Raw genomic sequence first — 26,584 nt, 5'->3', positions numbered from 1 at the left:
TTGAACAAGACTATCGAACGGCATATGGTCCGCCTCCGAGAACCCAGCTACCTGCAGCTGTACGAGCTTCTAGCGTGTATCATATCGATAGCTCACTCGCTCTACGCTCGCGGATTGGCTCTGGCATCAATAGCTAGGGAGAAATCATGGAGGGTACGTCATGTGTGACCACCAGGTTCGATCCTGACGCGATTGGATGGATACATGGCTAAGTACAGGCCAAACATCATCAAGAAAACCCTTCATCGCAGGGAGCCACGCAATCAGACAAGCCAGAACGGACAGAGGGGGATCCGGTGGTACGGCTGGGTTGCGCGTCAACAAGGCGAAGAGGCGTCTTGGGGGCAATAGTCACATTCAGCTGAGATGGAATCTGATGAAGAGGCGCGGAAATATGGCGTGGACATATCAGCTCCATGCAGGGAAAGTAATATGGAGAGAACGTTTTTTTTTCACGAGTTGCAAAGCCTATCGATAGCGAGATAGGCGAAGATGCAAAATAATCGATAGGAGGCTGCAGGCAAGCTGCAGAGTCAATCATAATGGGAGAGCTAAGACTGTGACGCGGGCCGCCGAACTGGTGGCAGGCGGACGTGCAAAAGCTGGAGCCCCTTTTTCGCGCGACTCGGCCACCCGATGGCATGAAGCCGATAAGATTTGCTAATTTGGGCATGGAGGGAGTCTAGAAGAATGGGTCGGCCTGTGGTTCGAGCTCCGTAGTGCCGGCACTGTGGTTGGGGGAGGCGTGATGGTGGTGGCGAAGATTCCGTGTTGTTTTGATTCTGTGTTGTTGACGTTGTTGATCAACAAACACGGCGTGTAAACATGCAAACTTCAACGTGGCAAAAGGGCTCCGCAGCAGCGCCTCGCACTGCATGAGCAGTTGCAGCGGGCGAGCAGAGGTGGAGCGTTACGTGTCTACGGAGCGCAGAGTCGAGTTTGCGCCGTTGTATGAGTGCTTCACCTTGTCTCGGTGGTCTGCATTCCATTGGTAGACAGGGCTAACGGGCTTCGCGCTGCAGGGCGTCTCGAGGTAAATGGGTGGGTTGGGCGCACGGATCTGTATCTTCCTGCCACACGGGCGAAAAGGCAGGCTGCGAGAACGCGTCCTCTCCCATATACCACCGCATTCCCAGCCGATCGCAATCGAGCGCAAGAAGGGTCTCCTCATCGCTCGATCGCCCTCACGCTCCCCTCGTCATTGCATCATCACGTTGCTGTCGCGCCTGCCGTGTTCCCGACTAGACTTGCCTGACGTGCGGAGGTAAACACGCGCGCATTGCGCCTTCGCTTCCCAAGTACACGATACAGCAAATCACCCTAGGCCACGCCGACAAGACCAACCACGCTCTCTCCACCCTCCAGCCATTCTTTCTCCACCAGGACCCTCCACCGCCAGGCCTTGTATGGAGCACCCAACGACCTCGGCCGTTGCTTGTTGAAGGTGGACTCACGGAACTTGGCCAACATCGTCACCATCGCGCCCCACGCCAGCGCGCGCCTGCCGACAACATTGCACGCATTCATACCACGACGCAGCGACAGCACCACCACCACCACCACCACCACCACCACTCCCAATACCACTACCACTGCCCTCACGCTATAGCTATCGATTCACGACTGCAAACATCCCCATGCCCTCTGCGCCTGCCTAAAACACGACAACACGTCACGGGAGACATCTCTGCCCGCCACCTGCACAGTCTCATACCAAAACGCCCCGACTCACTCCAGACACCGCCATCACGGGCAAAAGTCTGCATTGAGCCGCTCTCGTTTCGCGAACCATGGATTACGGATATTCGCCTAGTCGCGAATGTGGCACCATGCACTTTCCCTCACCAACTGGACCCCACAGCTATCGACTCGACAGCACCCACTTCTCCCACCTCCAGGAGCTCCGACGCTCTCTCTCGCGCTCACCATCAAAACAGTCGCGCTTCCAGCTGCGCAACTCCGACACGCCCCGCTCTCCCATCTCCCCACTCGCCATTGCGCGCGCATTCTCTCCCAAGGCGCTCAAGGTCACAAGCCCTCTCGCCGACTTCCCTGAGTCACCGCTGGCCCAAGCTGCCCCAGCCAACAAGAAGAAGTTCTCCCTGCGACGCTCAGGCCCCTTCCGCTCATCGCCGCGCACGCGCAACAGCAACTCCAAGAGCCCGCGTCGACGTGCCTTGGCCGAGTCCACCGACGTTGGCAACGCGACGCCCTTCATTACGCGACACTCACCCGGCCAAGAAAACACCCCCGCGCGACGACCGAGCGCAGAGTCTCCAGACACCATGGACATGGACAAGCGACTTGAAGTAGACGACAAACCCATCAAGTTCGAGTTTGCGCGTCGCCCCGAATTGTCCCCCGCGCCCCCCGCAAAGTCCAGCCCACTCAAGCGCAACGATGGACTCATGAACCTCAGCGGATCGCCCGGCAGCAGCCCCATGGCAAAGCGCAGGAGTCTGCATGGCGTCTCGAGCCTCGGAAACGACTTTGAGAGCATATTCGATCCAACCCCCGCACCGCGCATCTCTGCTGATGAGAGCTCGCGCTCGTTCAACGACATGACCAACGGCTTCTCTTTCAACAGCTCACCTATATCTGCCGCGACATCGCCTATCCGCCGGACAACCTCATTGCGGAGGTCGACCCTGTCGCAGCGATCCAACACTCCGCGCAAGCCGAGCCATGACGGGGAGTTCGCTATGCCCGGACCGGCTGCCTCCAAGACGCGCAACCGCATGTCGCTGGACAGTACCGTAAACCAATCGATCCAAACACCGCCCGTCCAGACGCCTTTCCGCAAGTCCACATTCGATGCCGGACGCATGGGCTTGCCAACGCCATTCCCTCGCGGTGGAGCCGGCGCAGCACAACCCCACCCATTATCACACGCCCATACACCAGCATCTGCTTCGTCAAGTGTACATGGCACTCCAATGGCCCCTCCCCGAGCTCCAGCCGTTCAATGGGGTGGCCCGGCATACCCCCCACCTCCGATGCCCGCCAACCCACATTTCTCTCGCTCACTACCCATCGGTATTGGGCGCCCCTTTGCTCCAGACGGTGAGCAATCGTCGCAAGACTCATTCGACACACCCTTCAAGATTGCGCCGCCGGCACCTGTCTCTTTTTCTACTGGCCTTCTGTCCAAGAAGAACCGCAATGCCGACGAGCCAGCAGCAGGTGGCATCTATGTCATGCCCGACACGCCATCGAAGCGCCAGTCGTTCCCTCCAGCTGCAGGAGACCGCACAGTCAATCTTGACACACCCTTGGTCAAGAGGAGTGGCAGTCTCTTTGGTAACGAAGCTCGACCACAGCATCAGTTTGGTACGCCTAGCACGCCATTCAGTGCGAGTGTATCAAATGTATCAAAGCTCACAACAGACTCATTCGGCAAGCGACCAAGCATCTTCGGTGGTATGGGCAGTACCATGCAACGCCGAGGCAGCTTTGTAAGTATCGACGGAGACAACGATGAAGACGCCCAGCCCGACACACAGTCACCGACGGCGAACCGGATGGGTGACAGCCAACTGAGTGCAGATGACATGCCACCCACTCCAACTAAACCCAGTAATGGATCTAGTCGTCGTTCCAAGGAGAGCAGCCTGCGCCGTAAGACGTTCCGCTCGCGCCCTTCTATTGACCAAAACACTTTTGCGGTACCCGACAATGACGGTCGGCCAACGAGTAAGTACATATCTCGTATAGGTCTAGAGGATTTTCCGGATGAAGACAACTCGTCAGAGGACGAGGAGTCCAAGTCAACGGTTAACAAGTCTCCTTCTGCACACGCTCTCAGCGCGATTCGGAGTCGGCTGTTGCGGCAAACCGATGCTGTGGCTCGCCCTCTGTCTTTATCGCGGCGGGTTGCCCGTACACCTTTTCAGTCATTGACCAGCGAGAGCAATACTAAAGATTCTACAGCAGCTGGAAGCCTCTTCGGCGCGCCATCACCACACACGCCCGCGCACGAATCCTTCGCTCCCCCCGACGCGAGCAAGCTATCAATCTCTGGTAACAGACGGGGATCTTTCCCTTTCAACAACAGCTTTAGCTCTTTCGCGCCCGCCACCCCGACAACGCCACGTGACTCTGGCTTCTTTGGCAGTGTCCAGGGCGCCATTCCTATCGGCCTCACAAAGAACGACGTGGATGAATCCTTGAGTGAGAGGTTCCACGAGATCAAGCCTCTCGATGGCGGAGAGGGCGAGTTCTCCACCGTCTACCGTGTGAGTCAGCCGGTCAAAACGTCGCCGCTAAGGTCACCCGCTGGCAGCCAGGTATGGGTCGTGAAGAAGTCGAAGAAGCCATACATTGGCGCAGGTGACCGCCAGAAGAAGCTGCGCGAGGTCGAAATCCTCTACGCCCTCCAGGGTCACGAGCATGTGTTGGATATCAAGACCCATTGGGAATTTGACCAACACCTATACATCCAGACCGAGTATTGCGAAGGCGGTAATTTGAGGAAATACCTCGATACCGTTGGCTTTAATAGCCGTCTCGATGACTTCCGCATCTGGAAGATCCTGCTCGAGCTTCTAATGGTATGTCTAAATATAGTCTTTGTTCGCGACACACCGCTAATCCTATTGCAGGGTCTCAAGGCCATTCACGACGCTGGCTACATTCATCTTGATCTTAAGCCTGCCAACATTCTCATCGACTTTGAGGGTGGACTCAAGATCGCAGACTTTGGTCTAGCGAGTCAGTGGCCAGCCCCAGCTGGTATCGATGGCGAAGGCGACCGCCACTATCTTGCACCTGAGCAGCTCTCTGGTCGATTCGACAAGCCTGCCGATGTCTTCGCGCTTGGCATGATGCTCGCTGAAATTGCCGGCAACTGCGTCATCCCCGAGAATGGCGACTACTGGCAAAAGCTGCGATCTGGCGAGTTTGAGAACGTACTTCCAAGCCTGACTTGGAGCGCCGATAGCAGCACCCTCAGTCGCGATCTCCATGGCGATCCTGTCTCTGAGCAGGCGAGGCCTTCCATGGACGGCTTCCTCATGTCGGACGCTGAAGAAGACTCGATGGCCTCCATTATGATCAAGCCGGCCTCCAACCCCGAGGAGGAGTTGGCTCGCGCGCCTTCATTCATGGTGCAGCGCAGCGACCCCAACTCGATGGACCACGTTGTCTACGCCATGCTGAACCGAGATCCCGACATGCGACCAACTGCGGAGCAAGTACTCCAATGTTACGGTTGCCGATGGGTTGAGTCAAGACGCCGAGCTGGTGCTACCATCTACGAGGGCAACTTCGGGCCCAGCGACGAGGTCCTTGCCACTTACGCTGGTGATCACCAGGACGGTGTCTTCGAGGACATGATGGACATGAGCTAAGCGCTTATCCAGTATTGTTTTCATGTTCAACTCCGCTCAGTTTACTCCGCACAACCACCGTCTTGGTTACGACGTGCATCTGCAGCCATCTCCTGAATGTCTTGCGATACTGTTGTACCTCGACATCATCAACATCACCACCCTTGTAACACTATTTCGACGATCTGGCGTTTTGAGATCGGAAAAAAGGGCAAAAAGCACTTCTAATGCTTTCACGACTCACTGTATTATGAGTCGCCTGTTTTTGTTTTTGTTTTCTTTGTAACCTTTCCTTTGTTCATCACTGTTATTACGAGCTTCTGAACGTTACGGCCATGATATCTTGGGGCACAGGGTTGTCCCCCTCTTGGCGGGTTTTGGGTTTGGCTATTATACTTGGAGTTTTCTGCGTTGCATATGCATCCCCCCTCGAGGATACCTTCGCAGCTGGAAAACAGCGCGAATGGGGATTGGCGTTTTCTTTTTCCCTCTCTTTGTGCATTATTGAATGAATGGTACGGCTTTTACTGTATCGACGTAGGCGGCTGGAGTTGAGATGGCTAGGCGGGGGTTATGGTGGTAGATGGTAGGACGGTTGGGAGGTGGACATCGGGGTTAATGTTCCAAGAGCAATATCACTCACGATCTTCATGACCCATTTTCAAAGTCTCTTGTTTGTGACGTTCACCATGTGCTAAGGCTGTATGCAGGTGTGTGCTGATATTATGATTAAGCTTGTAAAACGTGCGATACGGTCCTACTTGCTCTCAGCTGAGAAAACGAAGCCACCTTCATAAGCAGCCGCCATGGCCAACATCATTCTCTATGAAGGGAGAGTACGATATTTTAGGTGCAGTCATATGAGAACGCAGGCTTTGACAGGCAGATCCAGTCTTGACGTGTAGGATGGAACGACAATTTGCATTTGACGTTTTGAAGCAGATTAAGCTCTTTATCTAACCAGCAAGAAATGCCAGAAGGTGGCTCTTCCTGTTTGTCTACGAAGGTGGGATGGACGGGGTCGGAAGTTTGGCTGACAACAGGATCTGATGTGGGGAGCCGGACGTGCACTGTTGGTCGTGAATGAGCAGTAAGAAGTTCGTTTCATAGTTGTCTTCGTTGGTGCTACTTCGTTCTACATGGTAATCCGGAGTTGCTTTGCGCCCGGTATAAGACGGTGGCATGCCTTCTTATGTGTACCGTTCCTCCTAATCTTCGATATTTGGAAGATTTTGGTGTTGTGATTTGGAATTGGAAAGAGCTGTGGTTGCGATTGAATCAATTCCATGTGAAGAGGCCAAAGTTGACGAACTTTGTGAGCCAGCAAAGCCACCACGCTAGAGGACTGACAACGAAAAAGAAAGGAAAGCATGTAGCTCAGACATCTGCGCGGCTTCTGTTCACTTCCCATCGAATTTGTACCAGGCACTAAGCAGTTGCTTCGGTTCGCGACAAGACGCTTACTTACACTAGGTATGCACTTGCATCTCGACTGTGCTGGTTTCTGGTACCAGACTTGCATATGATCATCGATCAGAACCCGCAGGAATGGTTCCCAATTATCGATGGGCACAGGCTAAGCTTTTTAATATATGAAGGACATGGACATGTAAACCAGGAATTCCATTCCTGCAGCAACTCTATCTGGCAATGTATCTCCGTCCCGCGGTTCGAACACGAGGATTACTATAACCTTCTCGGGCGCACTGTCCAAAGAGTACCGGCAACGGAACCGGCTCGAGATACCCTAGCTCGCCCAGTCAAACAGTCGCGCCAAGAAGGCACCGCGGCTTGGTGCGCATCGGGAAGCAAGGAACATGTGGTAAGCTGCATATAATGTACCGTATGCCCGTCTAGCCTGCAATCTGCGCAAATAAACATGTTCCTTAACGAACGAAGTGTTATGGCGCGAACACACCGCATTTGTAGTCGAAATGCTTCTCCGCGGATGGAACTGCAGTTCTTTGTGCGACTTCAAGGCGGGGTCGCGATATCCCCAACCCCACGGGGTCATTGCGCCTAGCCTCATCACCGGCCTTTCTAACCCTTGACCAAATGGACGCCATCGGCCCTCTTCCATGCTGCCATGCCGAATGTAGTCAACTGCGAGTCGCATGATGACGAAAATACCGCTGTATGGATACATGCCGAGATAATCTAATTTTCAACAGGCCCAGAGACAAACGGTGAAGAGATTATCCGTGCAGAAACTACGTACTTCTTATAGATCGGCCGTCCCCAGAATTGGGAAAGTTACAGTCGGTCAAACTCAGTTTCGAGATGCCACACACTACCGTCTTCCTGGCTGCTAGTGCAGCAGTCAGCTGTGCATTCGCACAGACTGTACCCGAGTCAGCGCAGATTGTCGACCAGAAGATCTTCAATGTCTTGCCAAATGTCCCACCGCCTTCTGGCGCCAATGCTTCGACGGTATGTTTATCATTTCGCCCAGCTTCACAGCCAGTTTGAAACATCTGACAGTGCTGTAGCTATTCGTTTGGCCCGGTGTGACTGAAGAGTATCTATCAGCCAAGCCCTTCCACATCTACGATGAGGAATTCTACGATGTCATTGGTGACAACCCTTCGTTGACTACCATTGCAACCTCGGAGTCGGATCCAATCTTCCATGAGGCTGTTACTTGGTACCCTCCGACTGAGGAAGTCTTCTTTGTCCAGAACGCTGGCTCGCCCGCCGCAGGTACCGGACTTAACAAGTCTTCCATCATCCAGAAGATTAGTCTTGCGGATGCCGAGAGAGTGAGGAATGGAACCCTCGAGGCAGCACCTGTGACTGTGGTCAACACCTCCAACCCGCAGGTTATCAACCCTAATGGCGGCACCAACTGGAAGGGCAACATTATCTTCGCTGGTGAGGGTCAGGGCGACAACGTGCCATCGGCATTGTATGTTATGAACCCTCTGCCACCGTACAACACGACCAGTAAGCATCTCAGGCGGAAAAGGAGAGCGGAATCCGATACTGACCATTTCAGCTCTTATAAACAACTACTTTGGTCGCCAGTTCAGCTCGCTCAACGACTTGGTGGTCAGCCCGACCAACGGTGATCTGTACTTCACCGACACTCTGTACGGATACCTCCAGAACTTCCGTCCTTACCCCGGTATGCGAGAGCAGGTGTACCGCTACAACTTCGACACTGGTGCGCTGACCGTTGTCGCCGATGATTTCGGCCACCCCAACGGTATCACTATCTCGCCAGATGGCAAAAAGGCCTACGTCGCCGACACTGGTGTTGTAGGCGGATTCTACGGTCTTAACCTGACCGCTCCTGCGTCGATCTACTCATATGATGTCTGCGAGGACGGCACTTTCAGCAACCGCAAAACTTTTGCTTACGTTCCCGCTTTCATTCCCGACGGTACGTTTTGCATGTGTGTGGTCATCCTTGAATGCAGCCGCTAACATGTTTTGACAGGTGTACACACTGATTCCAAGGGCCGCATTTATGCTGGTGCCGGTGACGGTGTATGGGTCTACAACCCTTCCGGCAAGCTTATTGGCAAGATCTACACTGGCGTGACAGCGGCAAATTTCCAGTTCGCGGGAGAGGGACGCATGGTCATCACCGGACAGACCAAGCTGTTCTACGCCACACTGGCCGCGGTTGGCGCACCTATTCAGTGAACAACAAAGTCTCCAACGTTGCTGCTCAGTTGACCACTGAGCATATCATATAATGTGTCGCACTGCACAATTAGACGAGTAATGTAATTTGAAATGCCAGAGTTCTAGACTCAGAACCATGGGGATTTTGCAGTGCCGGTGATGCCCAAGAGGATTCGAACTCGACACACCTTCTCCTGTCAGGTACGCGCTGCCGAAGCTATACCATAAGTGGTGCCGTGCAAGCCGCTGCTACATGGCGTCTACTAGGTTTGTGGCTAAAGTCACCGGGAGTTGAAGGCGATCCCGCGACGTTGTTCGCGAGAGGTGCACGTGATACTGAGCGTACGGCAGGTATAAGGGGAAGCTAGGTCCACTGTAGTCCGAGAGAAGGGCCGTAGACTGCCATTCGGCATTACCGGGGCCCCGGGGAATGGATGCCCCCGGCTCCTTCATTGCCAAACGCCACTTCGACACAACACAAAACACGAAGCGATACAGCACTGCCTCCTCCTGGGCAATCAGAGTTCGCCCACGATGCAACGCTATTCACATACCTTTCTGCAATAGGCAGCCAGTTTTGCATCTAAGAGCACACGAACAACGCATCTTATTCTCGTGCCGAGCAGCGGCACCAGCGGAATGGCCTGAACAAAGCGCTCAGCGCTATTTACTCGGCGCGTCGCCACAGAGGCTAGAGGCCGTGAACCGCGCTTCCGCCATGCTAACTGCAGGTACATTCAAAGTTAGAATGACGTACGCCCCAAGCAAACAGGTCAATGCAGGAAAAAAGCAACCCGAAATGCTCTCTGGGACACCCGGAACCAAATATCGTTCTGCGGCTTGGGTTGGGGAAGCTCATGGAGCATCTAGCCATACGCCTCCTTCTCGGTCGATCCGGAGAACTCCCCATCGTACTTGTGTGGTCTAGAGCTGCATCGACCATGTTATTGAAATCACTTGCGCCTCATGTAAAGTAGGCAATATCCAGATGCGAGAAGGGCCTGTTGTACTCGCTGCTGGTGGCCTTGTTATTTATGGCGATAATATCCAGGAAATACAGCCCAGATAAGACTACCTAGGCATGCCTGAATTTCAAAGCCAAGAATATTTTCTTAAGAGAAATAAGAATTGAACTGAGAAATGCCGGCCATGCAGACAAGGCCATGGGAGCGAATCGCAATCTCGACGCGAGTTGAGGATTAGCAGGAACGGACCGATATTCAATTACGGTTCAAGTTAGTGTAGCTGACATCGCACTTCACACCAACCAATGGGGGCATTCACAAAGGCGAACATGATGTGTCGCCAAGCAAAGGAGGGTCTCATGAGACGTCGACCGCGGTCCCAAGCGAAACAGACTGACACCTTGTGAGGGATTTCCTGGCTTCTTCCGCGTGCACCGGGATGGATCGGTACAGTGTGTCCTTGGAGTCCCTGCACACACGGTTCCGATAAGGTACGGCTGAAGTCCAGGGAGGCAACGTGGAGAGATTCAGATTATCCATTCATCTGGGCATGGCGTAATACCGGTTCCACGGAGCCTGGCTACTAGACAGGTGTTGTGGAGGCGAATCCCCAGATCCGCTTTGAACTCCACTCTCCACTTCATTGACTCTGCTTTTTCCTTCCTTCCTCCGAACACCCGCCTGCCTTGCAATGGCCGTCAGCGTCGTTGTCTCCAAGACCATTGCGGCAATTTTTCTCAGCATAACATTTTACAACTTCCTCGAACTTAATGTCTACATCTTTACCTTGTTCAAGAGACGGAGCGGGCTCTACTTTTGGAGCTTTACCATTTCAACATGGGGTATCGTCTTCAACGCCACTGGATACACGCTCATGCACCTGGCAGAGATCCCGCAAAAGAACATATATGCTACATTCATCCTCGTGGGGTGGTGCGCAATGATCACCGGACAATCGGTCGTGCTTTACTCGCGATTACACATCGTGATGCACAACAGGAAGAAGATGAGGGCCGTCTTGATCATGATCATAACTAACGCTGTATGGCTTCACATACCCATCATCGTTCTGGTCTACGGTGCCAACTCGGGCAACCCGGACCCCTTTGTCAGGCCTTACGAGATCTACGAAAAGATTCAGCTCAGCGTCTTCATCACGCAGGAACTCATCATCTCCGGTCTATACGTCTACGAAACCACAAAACTCCTCCGCATGGAACGTACAATCGGCAACTTTGGCACGAAAAGCCTACTTCACCATCTCCTGTTCGTCAACCTCCTCGTTATCCTCCTCGACTTCAGTATCCTGGGTCTCGAATTCGCCAACATGTTCGAGATCCAGACCTCGTGGAAGCCTCTCGTATACAGCATCAAACTCAAACTCGAGTTCAGCATCCTCAACCGCCTCGTCCAATTAACTAGGAACGCTCGAAGCGGGTGTGCCAACTCATATAGCAACGGCGCCATTCACTCCCAAGGTGTGGCACTAGGGACAATGCGAGGAACAAGGAAGGGAACGGGCCATCAACGCTCTGTTGTAGCCACGGCCACAGATCACCAAGAGCAATGGGAGGTGCACGTTAGTGGGGGAAAAGCAAACAACGAGGCGTTCCCATCGAGCGTTCTCAAAACAACAGAATTCACGGTCCAGAGCCATGCCCGCGAAGACAGCGAAGACAGCGAAGACCGCGAAGACAAGATCAGTGTGGCGGGGAGCAAAGTGGAGATTCTGGCTCACTCGGCACCTCATGATACCCAGGGGACTAGTACTTCTTCTGTGTCGTCAGACCATCAGTATGGGAAATATGACAACGGGCACTGGCAATAATCGCAAACCGTATGTACACTTTGACATACGGTCGATACGAATTTCCTTGATACCAATAGACCTTACTTTGTTTTCTTCATGAACCATGAATGGACTAATGATTACACGCCTGGTACGTGAACAATACCTCCGCTGTCTGGATTTCATATGTACAAAGCTCTGAGTACTTTATATAAACTCCTAGTACGGTTGGAGACCGGCTTGAGCGACAGTTCACCTTCTTGTCATGGAATTCACCCGAATTCAAGCACCGTGACGTTTTGCACAAAAGCTATGCACTTTTTGGCTTACTCATTGTGTCTCAGGGGGTAGATGAGCTAGGATACTCTTCAGCCGTATTAAACTCGTCCGTATCGGAGCCATCTACGCTAGGATCATCGAAGCCAGAATCGTTGCGCCCCTGTTCAGGCACAGTCAAGTCTTCAGTAATAGGGCGGGGCGAGGCTAGCGCCAACTTGCCTGGCTCGGAGAACTTGACCGAGGTGATCGAGCGAACGGGGCTAGCCTGATTATGGTGCGCCTCGTCCCAGAGAGATTCTTCTAATGGTGTCGGTGAAGCCTCAGCAGTTGAGTCGTGGTTCTTGAGCAAAGGCTCAAGGTCATCACCAAAGTCATCATCAAAGTCAGCATCCGTAAACTCTGGAACCAAGTCGAGACTCTGTAACGGAGTTTGTATCGACGACATGCCTAGTGGTGAAGCCGGTAGGTCAATGTTTCCAGAGAGCGAGTCCTCAATACATTCAAGATCGACATACTCACCAGAGTCTAAAAGCAACTTATTCAAGGCTTTGAGAGGGTTCCAGAATCCAAACTTTCGATGTGTCGTTTGTGTTTTGGAAGCTACGTCAGTACCAGACGCTGTGGCTGCATCAGGGTCAATCAGATCGTCCGTGCTGACTCGAAGAAGCTCTTCATCAAAGGGTTCGGGAACGTTATAAACACCCTCCTCGTTGACTATCTTGCTGTAGTTAATGGAACAAGTGAATTTATCTGCGCCCCGTTGTAACCAGTCAGCGAACTCCTTGACAGCGACATCCGGCTTCCCGCGGTATTGGCCGCAATACTTGGCGAGCTCAGCAGTGGTAATACGTGACTTGCTAGGAAACTGAGCCTGGAAAGCTTGGGCAAAACGATCGATGGCGTCGGACGTGAATCGTTTGCGGATGTCGAGGTCGAAGAGGCGCTTGAAAGTCATGATGGCGCTGGCTTTGGTTGCGTATGAAATCTCGCACGTGCGCTCAACACGACCAGCCCGATAGAGGGCTGGATCTAGCTTCTCGGGATGGTTCGTCGTCATGATGATTAATTTACTTTCTGTGGCACTGACACCGTCAATCGCATTAAGTAGGCCCGAAAGTGTCATATGCTTCTTTAGTGAACTGGTGCCTTTCCTGTATTTGTCGGTCTCGAAGTCTTCAGCCTCACCTAGATAATCAAGAGTAGCCGAGTTGATAGCTTTGACTTGATCCAGAACCATTTCGCTTGCAGTAGCTTGCTTCTGAATGAACTTCGTCATCAGAGCCTCCACTGGATTTAGTGGCGCATCCTTTGGAGGCTTAGCACATTCTGATGATTCGTTCCTCGGTTGAGACTGTGGTTTCGGCTTCTGGGCACCGCGGTTGCCAACATCAGCGCCAACGCAATCAATGTCCTCAAGGGCAACACAGCTCCAGAAAGGAATTCTGTTAAAAGCCTCTTTCAAGTCGTTGTCATCCATGCCTTGTAGATTTACCAGAAACAAGGGTACATTCGCATGGGAGGCAATGCCGGCCAAGAGTGATGATTTCCCAGAACCGGGTGGGCCAGTGAGTAGATAACCATGGCGATATGGTCGACCACTGTTTTGGTACCAATCCTGGGAGTCTTTGTGGAAAAACAGCTCAACATCGTCGATGATATCCTGCATCATCTTTGGCTCGAGGTCAATGGTAGAAAGGGGACGTTTTGGTCGATCAAAATTCCTATCCATTCTAGCATTAGCCTGCAGTTCGACGTCGTTTAGCTTTTTACTTTCGGAAATGCGCTTCTCAATGTATTTGAACAATTCCGTGATAGGCTCTCGGCTATGTCCCCAGCATCGAACGGTTATGGATGTTGAACCAGGGGCATCGAGTCTGAATAATTCGCTATTGTCAACACGTTCAGTATTTCCTGTTCCCTTATTCTTATGTGCTGTCTTGGGACGCTGAATGTCAAGCGTGAAATGTGTACCATCATGCCAAAACGAGCTGTGCATCTTTCCGGCAAGAGGGGAGAGCCTGCCATAACGCGTACGAACTTCATGCTCGCCACGGAATCGTCGAAGCTTCCGGCTTTCTTCAGATTTCTCGCGGACTAATTTCAGCAGCCCGTTACAAAACTGAATATCGTAACCGTCGATGACGATGGAACTGGTGACCTGCCATTTGACCTGGTTCAAAAGTGCATCCAGCACGACGGGAATCTGTACACGAGCCACGTTGAGAGCGGCACAGGCTATGATAGCCACATGTATGTCTCGGCCTCTAGTACGTTCTTTGATTGAGTTGCGAGCAATTTCGTAGAATTCAGAGTTCATGTATTTCAGGATCCAAGAATCCTGCCCTCTACTGAGTACACCAAAATCCATGACTGGAAGGTTTCAGGTGTATTGGCGACTGGGATCTTCGTCAATTGGTCCTTACACATAGAAACTCGCCTGGAATTATCCATGGATGAGGCTTTGGCGATTTTCCCTTCTGGATTGTACAGAATGAGATCCTGTGATGTTTGCTCCCGACAAGCCACACACATGACGAGGAAGGCGAACGAGCTCGCAAGAGGTTGGAGACAATAGCTTGATAGCGCACACTAGGAAGTGTCAGAGTATGTTCTTCTCAAATATTAGAGGACCGAAAGTATCAGTGGTTTCCAATATCAAGGTATCTTAAGAAAGTAGGTGAAGACTATTGTCCATACAAAGTTGAAGTGGTTCCTTTGAATGTTGCGGCAGTTGTTGCTGCCCATAGCTAGGGAGATTAACACCTTTGGTATTTTAGACCTGGACATCTACATTGTGTAGTGGTACCAGTGCAGCTCTTAGTGTTGCGTTGGTAACTTTACAGTGCTCCAACACGGATGTAATCCCAATTTTATGCTGCATTATGATATTGCGTTGGGATGGCATTGTGTAGAGGCGGCGAATGTTCTGGATGTTACACAAGATGTGCTGAGGATCTTGCCGTAAACAGCGCAGAGAGGCTCCACAGGTGCTCAAGCGTATGCGATGCCATTCGTCCTCACATTGATCTACAGATATATTAGTCTTTAGCTCGTCGCAGTTTTTTGTACGAAGAAGCTCGTCTTTCTAAAAATTCACGCCTAAACTCACCCTTAAGGTATTAACTGTTGCTTTTCTAACGATGCATGTAGAGTGGAAACCTGTATATAGCTTCAGGATAAGATTTGAAGTTGGGATATAACCACAGGAAACGTGCTCCCTCGTAGCAGAGTTGGCTACTCATGAGGCTCGAAGCGATTGAGGTAGTCGTTGTACCACGTCAAGACAAGAGACGCTGAAAAAAACAAACATCGCAACGTTACCAATGGGCGCCTCATTCCCGGAAATCGATGAACATCTGAATATGCGAAAGCGATGGAGGTGTTCGCGTGGACGCGTTGTGTTAACGTGGTCAAGGCGCTGGGGCAGAATTGCCTCTCATCGGCTGAACCACAGCCGAACTACAACGTCTCAGACACCACGTGTCTCGGAACGTGATACGCAAGCATCACAAGGCCCATTTCGTCCAGTTTCGCATGAAAGCCTGCTCTCGCTCTCCACCAAGCATCATGCAAAGGCCTCTGGGCACGCGATACCAGTTCCAGCTATCGCGGGCTGCGAACCGTCGCTAGAGTTGCGCTTCCTTGATCTATTGCTAACAACGTATCCCGCTTCAGGCCATCCTTTACGCTTCTTTCTTTCTGTCGTTACTGCTGGTCAGCATGCATCGTTGTTGAGCAATGATTTTCTCGAAGTTTTCCTCATCGCTATCTCTCTTTTCGTTATGTTTAATGTACAATGTCATCAATGCGCAGATGCTGGGAACGTGGTCGCCAGGCCATGGTCCGTTCGAGAGACGACAGAATGGCAACAACAATCGTAATGGACAGAACAACGGACCCGATACCAGCGCGTTCACTATTGTGAATGGACGCATATTTACGCCAGGATTAGGAATCATACTCGCGGTACGTGAGGTGTCGAAGGATGCGCGATACTTCCGCTGACAACACAATAAGCCCCAGCCCTTCACGCCTATGGGCGGCGACTTTCTACACATCGCGCTCGACGTCTCAGGCGATGGCAAACTCCCCGTGCCGCCACGCAATATCGCCGACCGGCTCACACAAGTCTTCAACTTCACGCTCTTCCTCACATCTACGGTTACGCAGAAGAACTTTACGATATCGAACCTGACGACGTCCACACCACCTTTCGCAGACATACTCGATCAGGAAAGTGGCCAGACAGTCAAGCATATCAACTTCGAATGGCCGGAGTGTTTAGTTGGTGATAATAATGAGGATGAGGGTTCAACTGCGAGAGGAGACTACAATATCAGTATACACCAGAACTATCGATTAAATGGCGTAGAACGATACACGATCTTCAACCTTCCCATCGGTGTTACAAACAGCATCCAGCGCTTTCCAGGTGCCTCACAACTGACCACGAAACCCGCTCCCGGTCCACTCAGTGCGAATGGAGGACGAATGCCCTGCGCAATGATTGAAAATCCGTTGGAGGACTTTCAGACGCAGGTCAACAGCGTCAACAACCCACCAGGGCAGCCTATACAGGACATTCCACTCGAAACAAGCGCAAGGGGTGACGGTGGCCAAGTTGGAGGAAATGGACCAGATGAAGGATCGAGTGGGAGTGGGAGCGGGAGTGGAGGCGGAAACGGCAACAATCAGGGCAGTGTTAACGGGCAGGGAGAGATCGCACCAGGACCGGGTGGTAACGATGCACTGGGGGGAGCTGTGAGGATGTCTGGCCAGTCGTTTTCAATTCTGATGATTGGAATGTTGGGCGCGGTTGTAGTAATGTGCACGTCTGTTAGCTGGTAGTCACGAAGGTATGCAGCTCTGACGAGGCCAATCTGTAACAACTGCCACTCATACAACAGCTCGGATTACAGCAAAGTGCAAAAGTTTTACTCAGATCATTTACGCGAGATGAAGATCTACACGAATACGGGAGATCACTGGTATGACGCTCGCACCACACGCACTGAGCACTCAGTTCACGATGAGCCCGATAGCCGAGATGTGAAGTCGTTGACGAATTTGATTGATTCTAGATGTCCGACATTGTGGTGAAACCCATCCAGCTCCTCCCCGTATATGCCTTGATGCCGTAACTCGTCATCGATCGTGTCGCGTGCCCCGGTGGCGATGCGCTTATTTGGCCTCGTCGAAGACGTAGGTCAAGTGGCACTTTCCGCAGTACTGGCGGTTGTGCATGGCGGCCATGAAGACACCAGCACCGCACTCGGGCTGGGGGCACTCGCGGCGAAGACGCTCGATCTTGCCGTCACCGTCGACCTTGTAGTACTTGAGGACAGCTAGCTTGGTCTTCTTGCGCTTGTGCTTGATCTTCTTGGGGGTGGTGTAGACCTTCTTCTTGCGCTTCTTGGCCATACCACCACGAAGGCGGAGGACCAAGTGGAGGGTCGACTCCTTCTGGATGTTGTAGTCCGAAAGGGTGCGGCCATCCTCGAGCTGCTTTCCGGCGAAGATCAGACGCTGCTGGTCCGGGGGAATGCCCTCCTTGTCTGCTGGGTGTTAGAGGCGAGGCTGCTGGAGCGGAGTCGCGCTACATACCCTGGATCTTGGACTTGACATTGTCGATGGTATCGGAGCTCTCGACCTCGAGAGTGATGGTCTTGCCCGTGACTGCGAATTTGTTAGCTGCGGTGTCCTGTGCGACAATTGCGATGGCGACGGCGAAGGCGAATCGGGCGGCGATGGATGCGACAATGGCGGCGCAGAGGCTGTGGTGTTGGCGGCGGGCACGACTTACGGGTCTTGACGAAGATCTGCATCTTGAACGCTGAGCCTCTCTGCTGAGATGCTTTCCTCACGTAGATGCAAAGGGTGGGGAGGAAACGGAGTCGAAATCGTGAAGTAGCAAAAATGCGTGTGGGCGGGGCCTCGCGTTACTAAGCGGCCCGTGCAGTGCGTCGGGGCGCTAGGCCCGTCGTGGTCTGGCTGCAGCGTCAGACGTGGGCGGCTACGGGTAACCATGTCGTTGCGGCGGCAACGCCAGGTAGAGCTCTCTGTTTACCCGACCCGGTAAGGCATTATACATCGTCATCTCCTCCTCCGCATTTATCCTCCACTTCACCAGCACTATTCATCCCTCGCATCCACATCTCTTTGTTCATCTCAAACATCTACTGCTGCTTTAGCGACTGCTGCTAAACACATATCCACCACCACTCACATACACTAGCACAGGCCTCGGCCACATACTTACTTGAAGCAGGCTACTGGGAGACTGCATCTGTACTGAGGATTCCATAAGGATACCAACCGCCCGGCGGAGCGCCGCTTGCACTGCGTGAGGTAAGTTACTCGGGACTTCCGTCTCGCCGTAGTCGAAACCATCACATGACATCGAATGCTAACACCACATCAGTTTCGGAACCCATAGGACTATCCCCATCCTCCCGAGAACCAACTCCGGACTCGACCTGCATACGAAATGCTGTCCAACAACATGCCAGCCGGCATCCAGCGCCAACGGATTCAGCACCGACGACAACTTTCGACACCAGCTGTTTTTGACGCACCCACAGTACGAGCACCACCTGCTAACCTACAACGACGACGACCACACCGAAGCGGCGTGAGCTTGGACCTACGTGGCCTCAGCCTAGACTCCATCCATGCCGCCCGACAAGCCACAAACCAGGACTACACACACCGCCCAGGACCCTTCGACACACCATCCTTCCAGCAGGAGGACAGTACGGTAAGTAATACTAACAATCTAGGACAAATACCACAGCAATCTATGCAAGTAGCGCATTCGCACAGACAGCCCCAGCCGGGCCCCCAGGAATCCTTTTTGGCGTCCCCAGTACAGATCTCTCCCATCACACCGCGGACTCCGCGACGGACACTCCGTGCGCAGTCTCCCCAGCAGCCTCCTTCCTCCTCCTCTAAACCCCCTACCGAACAGCAACTGAAAGAACTCCACGAGCACATACAGTCGGTGTATGGCTCATGTGGACAAGTCTTCATCAACATTCTCCCAACACCCACTGCGACACCACAAAAGCCCGCGCAGCTACCCAGTCATGAGGCTTTTAGCGCAGCTCCTCAGCACCCAAGCTTCACTGCCATGGGTGACATCAACCTTGAGCCAACCTCACGAGCCATGACTTTCGACTTTGAAAACCCGGACGCCGACATGGGCTACGAGTCGTCATCCTATTACACATCCGATGCTTTGTCACCATCGCCAGTATCTTCACCACGGCAAAAGGACGTACAATCCTTCTTGCAGAACATCGAAGAGCACCAAGAGATGATGTTTTCGCAAACACAGTCCATGCTGCCTACGCCGCAAACTTCAATGTCGATCAGCGGTCTTCCGATGATGGACTCATTCTCGCACCCTCAGATCTTCAATGACCTTGAGGTCGACGCAAGCTATGAGTACACCGGCATTGCGCCAGAAGAAGTCGCGCGCTACATTAGCGAGCAAGATGCCACGACCGGCAAGTGGACTTGCCTTTATGAAGGTTGCAGCAAAGTCTTCGGACGTCGTGAGAACATTCGATCTCACGTTCAGACTCATCTTGGTGATCGTCAATACAAGTGCAATGGATGCGGTAAGTGCTTTGTCCGACAACACGACCTGAAGCGCCATGCAAAGATCCACTCAGGCAACAAGCCTTACAAGTGCCCCTGCGGCGCAGGCTTCGCTCGACAAGATGCTCTCACACGCCATCGTCAGCGCGGCATGTGTGTCGGCGGATTCCCGGATGCAGTCCGACGACAAGCCAAGCGTGGCCGCCCGAAGAAGAACCGCCCAGACATGGAGCAGCGCGTCGAGAAGGCCAGCAGAACGCGACGTGCGATAGTATCTGCACCGGCATCTTCGGCTGGCTCGCCGTACTCAGAGGCTCGATCGTCTTCCCCAATCGAGGGATACGAGCCAGCTCAGCTTCTGTCCGAATCGCAAAGCTTCGACTCCATGAACGCTTCAGTGGATCCCTTCAGGTTAGTTTCTCAGTTATTTTCCGACTCCAACATTGCTAACGGACAATCTAGTTTCGAAACCTCATCAAGCCCATTCGCTGAAGATGCACAATCAAGCTATGCGCCTGCCACCTACCCAAGTGACGCCGCATCCTTGAACATCCTCCAACAGCTTTCTCAGCACTCGCACACACCTCCCATGTCGCCCGCCGACGTACGACCTGCTTCCTCCGGATCCGCCAATGGTTCTAGTGAGCCAGCCCAGCCCAGCCCTCTGAAAGTGTCTTCCTCTCCGTCACGGTCATCGATCCAGTCGAACCAGTTCACGACACCACCAACATCGCCAATCGAGTCCAAGGACGCTCTTGATGAGCTGTTTGACACGATGCCTGACAGCTCGTACTCTCAGTTCGATCTTGAGATGAAGGCGATGGGTGACTTTACTTCACTGGACACTTCCTCCTACGACCTCTTGGATTTTACCGTGTAAATATTCTTACCCGACATCACGGCGCGACTGCGAGACTGTATGATAACTGTTATGGATTACGAACGTATAATGACTTGGCGTTCGTACAATCTCTGGAAGATGTTTCAACGCATTGCTTTCAATTTTCGCATTTTGGGCAGGCTTGGACAGGATCTAAGATTATTCTTACGAGAGGACGGTGTTTCGCTTCTGTTCTTTTGTTCATTGTAGGGGCCGCAAGACGTGGGATCACGCTCCTTTCGCAGGCAGGATTGTAATTTCAACAAGGCGTATACGGTTAGGTTATGTCATGACGTTTGAACGTCAGAACGAGCGCAGCATGTCTTCTAGCGATGCGCCACCATGATGGATGAGTGCCTCTGTAGCAACGAGACAATGTTGGGCGTCTTCTCGATTCAAAATAGTAACTTCATGGTGAAATGTCATCATTCGCGCTTGGTATTTGCATGTGATTCGTATGTCAACGAATGGGCTGACCAAAAGCAAAGTCTTCGTATCGGATGTTGCACGGGGCATGGTCGTCGCAGAAACGTGAAGCGCTAAGTCGTCCCAGCACGTTCTTGACGTCACGACATTGCGCGTGGGCGCGTTCGCGACGCGCCAGCCTCGATCCTTTCCACCCAACCTTTTCAATTTTATACAGTTTCAGATCAATGCCCTTGACTCGATTTCAATCGGATTTATTGATCTTCCCGCGCCTTCCAGCCACTTAAAACTCGTGCTGAGTATGCTGTTGCTCCACTATCTCGATCGTACCTGCAGATCAGGACGACATCTATGATGTAGATGTTGATGCATGGACTAGACAAAGCCCCCTAAGGCGTGGTATGGCAATTACTTTGCGATTAGGTTGGCGATCCGCAATAGCGATGATGTCGACGCAGGCGCAGAAGTGTGTCTGTGGGATGTTGCAATGAATGTATAGATGTAATCTCCCGACTTGCACATTGCTGGTCATTTGTACTCATTCTGGCTATACCTCCCCTATTTACAATCGCATACTCCTTCCAACAATGGCTCAAAGTACCACTGCCAACAAAGCTCATACTCTACACTTTTCCTACGACGAGGACGATAGCTGCGCCTTGACTGCGCTCATCAACGATGTCCGCTTCCACGTCACGGTTGACCCCAGAACGCTCCAGAAATCCAGCGAGAAACCTCTCTACTACAGATATCTGGAATTTATCTCTGCACTCCGCGAAGCTGAGGAGCGTGAGGAGGAGCTAGCCGAAGAGCGAGAAGCAAAAGTGCATGACAAAAAGAAAAACAAGAGCAAAGACCGAGAAAGCTCAGAAGGAAAAGACAGTGGAGTTGACGTCTCAGCCGACGATGAGTATGTACCAGACGACGGTGAATACACACCAGGAGAGATCGAAGAGGCAGGAGAAGACGCCGACCAGGATTCTGTCAGTGCAGGTGTCGAAGTCCGGAACTGGATCCTCGCCTCCTTCTCCGAAATCACACAAACCTACGCGCCGCCGAACCGCGAGCCGGAAGAATCCACACTCTACGAATGGTACCACGGCCCAACTTACTTCTACACCCTGCAGATCGCAAAGGGAGAGCTCTCCCCAGCCCTTGTAGAAACAACACCCGATCTAGAAGCCAAAATCGAAGCCCTCGTACCGCGCATGAAAGTTCCGAAATACATGCAAGACTACAAACTCCCTTGGCACAACGCAAACGACCTAATCGTCCAATCCGAAGTCAGCATGCCTCCGCCCGCCCATCCAGGCCAAGTCCTACACAAGGAGAGCAGCGAAACCTATTTCTTCAAACCTGTAGTATCCGACCAACCCGACTCTGTGAAACGCGAGATACAGATTCTGCGGAAGATGGAGAAGCTGAATCTCGATATCAAGTTCCCTCACTTGCGCGGCTTCGTCGCTCTGGGCAACAGCAAGACAGAGGTCATGGGTCTCTTGCTAGAGAACATTGAGAGTCCGACGCCACTGACAAAGTTGCTCAAGTCGTCGGTAGATGAGGAGAAGCGGCGCGTTTGGAGCCAGAAGAGCGCATAGTATATATCGGTGCTTCACGACAACGATATAGTATGGGGTGATGCGAAAGCGGATAACTTCATGGTGGACGCTCACGACGAGCTTTGGATCATTGATTTTGGAGGCAGTTATACGGAGGGGTGGGTGGATCCGGAGATTAGTGAGACGTTCGAGGGGGATGATATGGGACTGGAGAAGATTCAGCTTGCCCTGGAGGATCCGGATAAGAATACGGTTGATCTGGGGTTGGTTGATGACGAGGAAGATGAGGTGGAGGCGGAAGTGAGTGAGCAGAGTAGTAGCGTGAAGGAGACGGCCAGTACGCTGTTTGTCACTGAGAAGTCGGCCGGCGAGGAGGTTACGAGGAGTGAAAAGAGGAAGAGGGCGATTGATGAGGTTGAACGCGAGGATGATGTGGACGTAGCTAAACCGGCTGGTGAAGAGGAAGATGAAGAAGAAGAACAGCGCGCGGAAAAGAAGAGGAAGACCGCACAAGAAGAGGAAGAATAGTGATACCCCTAGATAGCATTTGCGCATTGATATCATTACCCTGAACATCTTCTCTGCTCATCTCCTGCCACTGTGCTAGGTTGCACATATGGCCAACCGTAATAGATTTTCGCTACTTTCGGCTGAAGAAGCGTTGGCAGGTTGTTCAAAACACACTATCGGCTGAGTTTGGACTTTGTTGTTATTCGTCATGAGTGGAAAGCTATACACTTGCACGCTTGCACCTCGCTTTTCCCAAAGATATTTATACACGATGTTGGATTTGGAAAAGCATTCTTTGAGAGACACTCTCTTCCACATCTTCCTACTTCCTGTTCGCCCTCTGCTCCTTGTCGGCCGTGGTTTGGCTAATGTCCAGACCAAGACCCCTGCTGTCAAGGTAGACCTTATTGCTGCTCTGTTGCAGGATCTGTGCGATGTTCCTTGCGTTCTCAAACTCCCTGAGGTCGACGTAACTCCTGCTCTTCTTGATGGCGTCACCAATCAGCTCGGCGGAGCGGGCCTCACCCTGAGCGCGAACGACGGTGGCTTGCTTCTCTTGACGGGCCTTGTCGACGACGAAAGCGGCACGCTGGGCCTCTTGCTGTGCGACCTGCTTGGCTTCTACGGCGGCGGTGAACTCGGGGGAGAAGGCGAGGTGCTAAGCATGGTTAGAAGATGGCGGGGTAGAAAGGGTGTGGGTGGGGGGCTTACTGTTAGGGAAACATCGTCCAACATGATGTTGAATCGTGCTGCTCTCCGGACCAGGTTGTCTCGTACAAGCCTACTGACGTTCTCACGCTGTGTGATGAGTTGACTGGCATTGAATTGCGCCACCACGCTCTTGAGAACCTCGTTGACGATGGACGGCAGAACGCGCTCATCGTAGTCGGTGCCCAGTGTCCGGTAGATCTGCGGGAGAGACTCTACCCGCGGCCTTGAGAGTACACGACAGGTTATGTTGACCATCTGCAAGTCCTTGGTGCCGGTCAGAGACGCGACATTTCGTGGTTTGGCGCGCACGTCGTAGGTGATGGGCGTCTCGAACCACGGAATCCGGAAGTGGGTTCCTTCGCTGTAGATTTCCTTCTGGACGCCGCCTATCCGGGTGTACTTGATTGCTCGGTGGCCACCATCGACTGTTGCGAGTTAGTAGCATTCAACTTGCGGCAAGTCGGAATGCCGAGCAAGAAACATGTAGGCTTACCGTTGAACAGGGCGTTGTTGGCCATCCATATTCCACCACCAACGAGTAACAGCCCTCCGATTCCTCCAAAGACACCCTTGGGTGGTCCGCCGCCGCCCGCGCCGCCGAATCGAGCGCTTCGTCGTGTGAGTTCATTCTGGATGCGCGCCCAGGCTTCCTTTGGATCCGGTGCAGACATGTTGGCGGTGAAGGCGAGGGGCTGGCGTGGGATGCGTGAGACGTCTAGGCGGCGACAATGGCGGATGACAGCTCGGTGATGAGGTAGACGACGATGGAGAAAATGGTCGCTGGCGAATCACAACCCCCGACGCAGAACAACCGCCAAGCCAAACCTCCGCATCGCTGTTTCTCGCGCACTGGACCCTTTTACGACACTATCGTCAGTTATTTGTGCATCGCCTGAAACGCTTCGCCGACCGTGTGTCCCCAGGTCGAGTACCTTCGTGGGCTTGACGTCTCATCTGGGACGGTGGCTCTTACAGCCGTCACAGTATGCCCGCGCATAGACCACCCAATCAATGGCATAGGTAGTCCCGTCTTAAGCACAGCTGTCCATAAGCTCCTTCAACTCTAATAGAGTCGCGTACCTGCCCATCTGGTGGTAGTTCTTCTCTTCTTGTGCATTGTCATCGTTTCGTGATACCCGATTGTTTCTTTCTATCTCGACTAATTATATTACGCTTGTCGCGTGGAGGGAGCATCGCGACGCAGGTCAAGCACGAGGTGCGTTCCTTCATTGTCGTGGGCCTAACCTGGCAACCCCTAACAGGACTCTAGATAGATCCAAGACTGTTTCTGAACATAGTCGAACGATCAATCGCTACCAGACTCGACCCTCACCGTCAATACAACCAGCGCATCGCGCCCCACCAACATGCACATCACGTCGCAATCGCTGCGGACCATTGCCTGGTCGACCCTCGCTCTCTCCCCAGCATACGCCCAGTATGTCATAGAAAACCTAAGCTTTGGTCAGAAAGCAGGTGTTTACATATCGCCCGATCTTCGCTCCGTCCCCCACTTTGTTGTTCAGGGCGCAGACGACTTTGTGCCACAGGTACTCTCCGACAGAGTCATCCTTACACCTCCCTACCCAGGAGGCAAGCGCGGTTCAATATGGGCCCAGGACCCGCTACACCACAAGGGCGATTGGACGGCTGAGCTGGACTTCAGGGCGACTGGTATGGAACGTGGAGGTGGTAATCTGCAGATGTGGTATGTGAGGGACTCACAAGCGCATGAGACGCCAGCGAGCGTATTCACAGCGCCCAAGTTCGATGGTCTTGTACTGCTCGTAGACCAGTATGAAGGGCACGGAGGCTCTATCCGCGGTTTCTTGAACGATGGAACCAAGGACATCAGGTCTCACCCCGATCCAGACACGTTGGCCTTTGGTAAATGCGACTACGCATACAGGAACCGTGGAGAGCTCACACCCATCAAACTGCACCACGCAGAAGGCTTCCTCGAGGTCATCGTAGACGGGCAGACATGCTTCAAGACTGACAAGGTATGCTCCTCTCCTCTGCCCCCAGGATACACATCACTAACTGTCTTCCTAGATTGCACTCCCTGACGGCTACTACTTCGGTGTAAGCGCCTCCTCCGCCGAGAACCCCGACTCTTTCGAAGTCCACAAGTTTATCGTATCCACTACCAACTCACACACGCGCGAAGAGCCCGACTTGAAGAAGAAGGACAACACCAACGCCCAGCAACACCAGCAGCAGCAGGATCGCGCCGTCCAGCAAGGTCACGAGCAGCAGACGCACAAGCAGAACGAGGCGCAACAAAAATACGGCTCCTCCACCTCGCAAAACGACATCCCAAAGATGCTCGAAGACGTCCTGGCAGGCAACATCCGCTCGCAGCAAGACCAATTCGCCGACCTCCACAACCGCATCCAAATCATCAACAACCGCGTCTTCGACATCGCCGAGACGGTCGAGAAGATCCAGAAGCAGAACGACGAGCGTTGGAACGAGCTCATGCACCGCATCGTACCCATCGACGACCGCGGCGCCGCCACGATTCGCAATGTAGAAAAGGTTGAACGGACAACCATGCAGATACTGCGAGACTTGGAGAACAAAGACTTCAAGGACATGATGAACCAGATCCATCGCGCGCTGGACAGGAATCACGGCAATGTCATGCAGAGCTTGCCTGACATGATGGGTGATGGTAAGTGAAAAACCTCTGGGCTTGTACTATTGGAAAGAGGAACTAAGCTAACTCACTATCACAGTTGTCACAAAGAGCGGACCTAGCATGACGACGTTCCTTTTCATTGCGGTCGCCGTTCAAATTATGATCATGGGTGCTTATATCGTGTACAAGAAGAGGCGAGGTGGTGCTCCCAAGAAGTATTTGTAGATCATACGGTTGGGTGGCTTGATCTCATTCCAAAGTA

General features: G+C 52.7%; 10 protein-coding genes across 10 annotated transcripts; 7 read left to right on the top strand and 3 right to left on the bottom strand.

Annotated features, from left to right (window-relative positions):
* Window positions 1-1,124: 1,124 nt before the first annotated feature.
* Window positions 1,125-5,944, top strand: ACET3X_003631 (uncharacterized protein). The gene is made up of 3 exons (XM_069448928.1): window positions 1,125-3,693; window positions 3,931-4,550; window positions 4,602-5,944. Exons 1-3 carry the CDS (start codon window positions 1,791-1,793, stop codon window positions 5,346-5,348), a joined length of 3,270 nt encoding a protein of 1,089 aa, XP_069310178.1. The 5' UTR covers window positions 1,125-1,790; the 3' UTR covers window positions 5,349-5,944.
* Window positions 5,945-7,595: 1,651 nt separating this feature from the next.
* Window positions 7,596-9,088, top strand: ACET3X_003630 (uncharacterized protein). Its single transcript, XM_069448927.1, has 4 exons — window positions 7,596-7,757; window positions 7,817-8,270; window positions 8,323-8,709; window positions 8,767-9,088. The coding sequence occupies exons 1-4, from the start codon at window positions 7,608-7,610 to the stop codon at window positions 8,973-8,975; spliced, it is 1,200 nt and encodes a 399-aa protein (XP_069310177.1). The 5' UTR covers window positions 7,596-7,607; the 3' UTR covers window positions 8,976-9,088.
* A 1,476-nt stretch (window positions 9,089-10,564) lies between these two features.
* On the top strand, window positions 10,565-11,808 carry ACET3X_003629 (uncharacterized protein). Its single transcript, XM_069448926.1, has one exon. The coding sequence runs from the start codon at window positions 10,614-10,616 to the stop codon at window positions 11,748-11,750; it is 1,137 nt and encodes a 378-aa protein (XP_069310176.1). The 5' UTR covers window positions 10,565-10,613; the 3' UTR covers window positions 11,751-11,808.
* A 243-nt stretch (window positions 11,809-12,051) lies between these two features.
* Window positions 12,052-14,358, bottom strand: ACET3X_003628 (uncharacterized protein; the record flags this gene model as incomplete). The annotated part of the gene is made up of 1 exon (XM_069448925.1): window positions 12,052-14,358. The coding sequence occupies one exon, from the start codon at window positions 14,356-14,358 to the stop codon at window positions 12,052-12,054; it is 2,307 nt and encodes a 768-aa protein (XP_069310175.1).
* A 1,421-nt stretch (window positions 14,359-15,779) lies between these two features.
* ACET3X_003627 (uncharacterized protein) lies at window positions 15,780-16,838 on the top strand (the record flags this gene model as incomplete). Its single annotated transcript, XM_069448923.1, has 2 exons — window positions 15,780-15,956; window positions 16,008-16,838. The coding sequence occupies 2 exons, from the start codon at window positions 15,780-15,782 to the stop codon at window positions 16,836-16,838; spliced, it is 1,008 nt and encodes a 335-aa protein (XP_069310174.1).
* Window positions 16,839-17,171: 333 nt separating this feature from the next.
* Window positions 17,172-17,815, bottom strand: ACET3X_003626 (uncharacterized protein; the record flags this gene model as incomplete). Its single annotated transcript, XM_069448922.1, has 3 exons — window positions 17,172-17,545; window positions 17,595-17,666; window positions 17,794-17,815. The coding sequence occupies 3 exons, from the start codon at window positions 17,813-17,815 to the stop codon at window positions 17,172-17,174; spliced, it is 468 nt and encodes a 155-aa protein (XP_069310173.1).
* A 261-nt stretch (window positions 17,816-18,076) lies between these two features.
* On the top strand, window positions 18,077-20,886 carry ACET3X_003625 (uncharacterized protein). The gene is made up of 3 exons (XM_069448921.1): window positions 18,077-18,338; window positions 18,412-20,003; window positions 20,055-20,886. The coding sequence occupies exons 2-3, from the start codon at window positions 18,478-18,480 to the stop codon at window positions 20,470-20,472; spliced, it is 1,944 nt and encodes a 647-aa protein (XP_069310172.1). The 5' UTR covers window positions 18,077-18,338; window positions 18,412-18,477; the 3' UTR covers window positions 20,473-20,886.
* A 599-nt stretch (window positions 20,887-21,485) lies between these two features.
* ACET3X_003624 (uncharacterized protein) lies at window positions 21,486-22,985 on the top strand (the record flags this gene model as incomplete). Its single annotated transcript, XM_069448920.1, has 2 exons — window positions 21,486-22,495; window positions 22,604-22,985. 2 exons carry the CDS (start codon window positions 21,486-21,488, stop codon window positions 22,983-22,985), a joined length of 1,392 nt encoding a protein of 463 aa, XP_069310171.1.
* A 304-nt stretch (window positions 22,986-23,289) lies between these two features.
* On the bottom strand, window positions 23,290-24,349 carry ACET3X_003623 (uncharacterized protein; the record flags this gene model as incomplete). Its single annotated transcript, XM_069448919.1, has 3 exons — window positions 23,290-23,625; window positions 23,679-24,103; window positions 24,172-24,349. 3 exons carry the CDS (start codon window positions 24,347-24,349, stop codon window positions 23,290-23,292), a joined length of 939 nt encoding a protein of 312 aa, XP_069310170.1.
* Window positions 24,350-25,045: 696 nt separating this feature from the next.
* ACET3X_003622 (uncharacterized protein) lies at window positions 25,046-26,547 on the top strand (the record flags this gene model as incomplete). Its single annotated transcript, XM_069448918.1, has 3 exons — window positions 25,046-25,681; window positions 25,734-26,355; window positions 26,420-26,547. The coding sequence occupies 3 exons, from the start codon at window positions 25,046-25,048 to the stop codon at window positions 26,545-26,547; spliced, it is 1,386 nt and encodes a 461-aa protein (XP_069310169.1).
* Between the last annotated feature and the right edge of the window lie 37 nt (window positions 26,548-26,584).

This window comes from Alternaria dauci, chromosome 2, assembly GCF_042100115.1.
Source record: "Alternaria dauci strain A2016 chromosome 2, whole genome shotgun sequence".
In the NCBI taxonomy this organism is placed as follows: domain Eukaryota; kingdom Fungi; phylum Ascomycota; class Dothideomycetes; order Pleosporales; family Pleosporaceae; genus Alternaria; species Alternaria dauci.
Note: the sequence above shows the minus strand (reverse complement) of the source record. Positions and strands in the feature narration are given on the sequence as shown.

Excerpts from the sequence above, each read along its gene's own strand:
- ACET3X_003631 (XM_069448928.1), top strand. The coding sequence starts at position 1,791 with ATGGATTACGGATATTCGCCTAGTCGCGAATGTGGCACCATGCACTTT. Across the intron at positions 3,694-3,930 it reads CAATGACGGTCGGCCAACGA|CAGCTGGAAGCCTCTTCGGC; the intron begins GTAAGTACATAT and ends AAGATTCTACAG. Across the intron at positions 4,551-4,601 it reads TCCTGCTCGAGCTTCTAATG|GGTCTCAAGGCCATTCACGA; the intron begins GTATGTCTAAAT and ends ATCCTATTGCAG.
- ACET3X_003630 (XM_069448927.1), top strand. The coding sequence starts at position 7,608 with ATGCCACACACTACCGTCTTCCTGGCTGCTAGTGCAGCAGTCAGCTGT. Across the intron at positions 7,758-7,816 it reads CTGGCGCCAATGCTTCGACG|CTATTCGTTTGGCCCGGTGT; the intron begins GTATGTTTATCA and ends ACAGTGCTGTAG. Across the intron at positions 8,271-8,322 it reads GCCACCGTACAACACGACCA|CTCTTATAAACAACTACTTT; the intron begins GTAAGCATCTCA and ends TGACCATTTCAG.
- ACET3X_003629 (XM_069448926.1), top strand. The coding sequence starts at position 10,614 with ATGGCCGTCAGCGTCGTTGTCTCCAAGACCATTGCGGCAATTTTTCTC.
- ACET3X_003625 (XM_069448921.1), top strand. The coding sequence starts at position 18,478 with ATGCTGTCCAACAACATGCCAGCCGGCATCCAGCGCCAACGGATTCAG. Across the intron at positions 20,004-20,054 it reads GCTTCAGTGGATCCCTTCAG|TTTCGAAACCTCATCAAGCC; the intron begins GTTAGTTTCTCA and ends CGGACAATCTAG.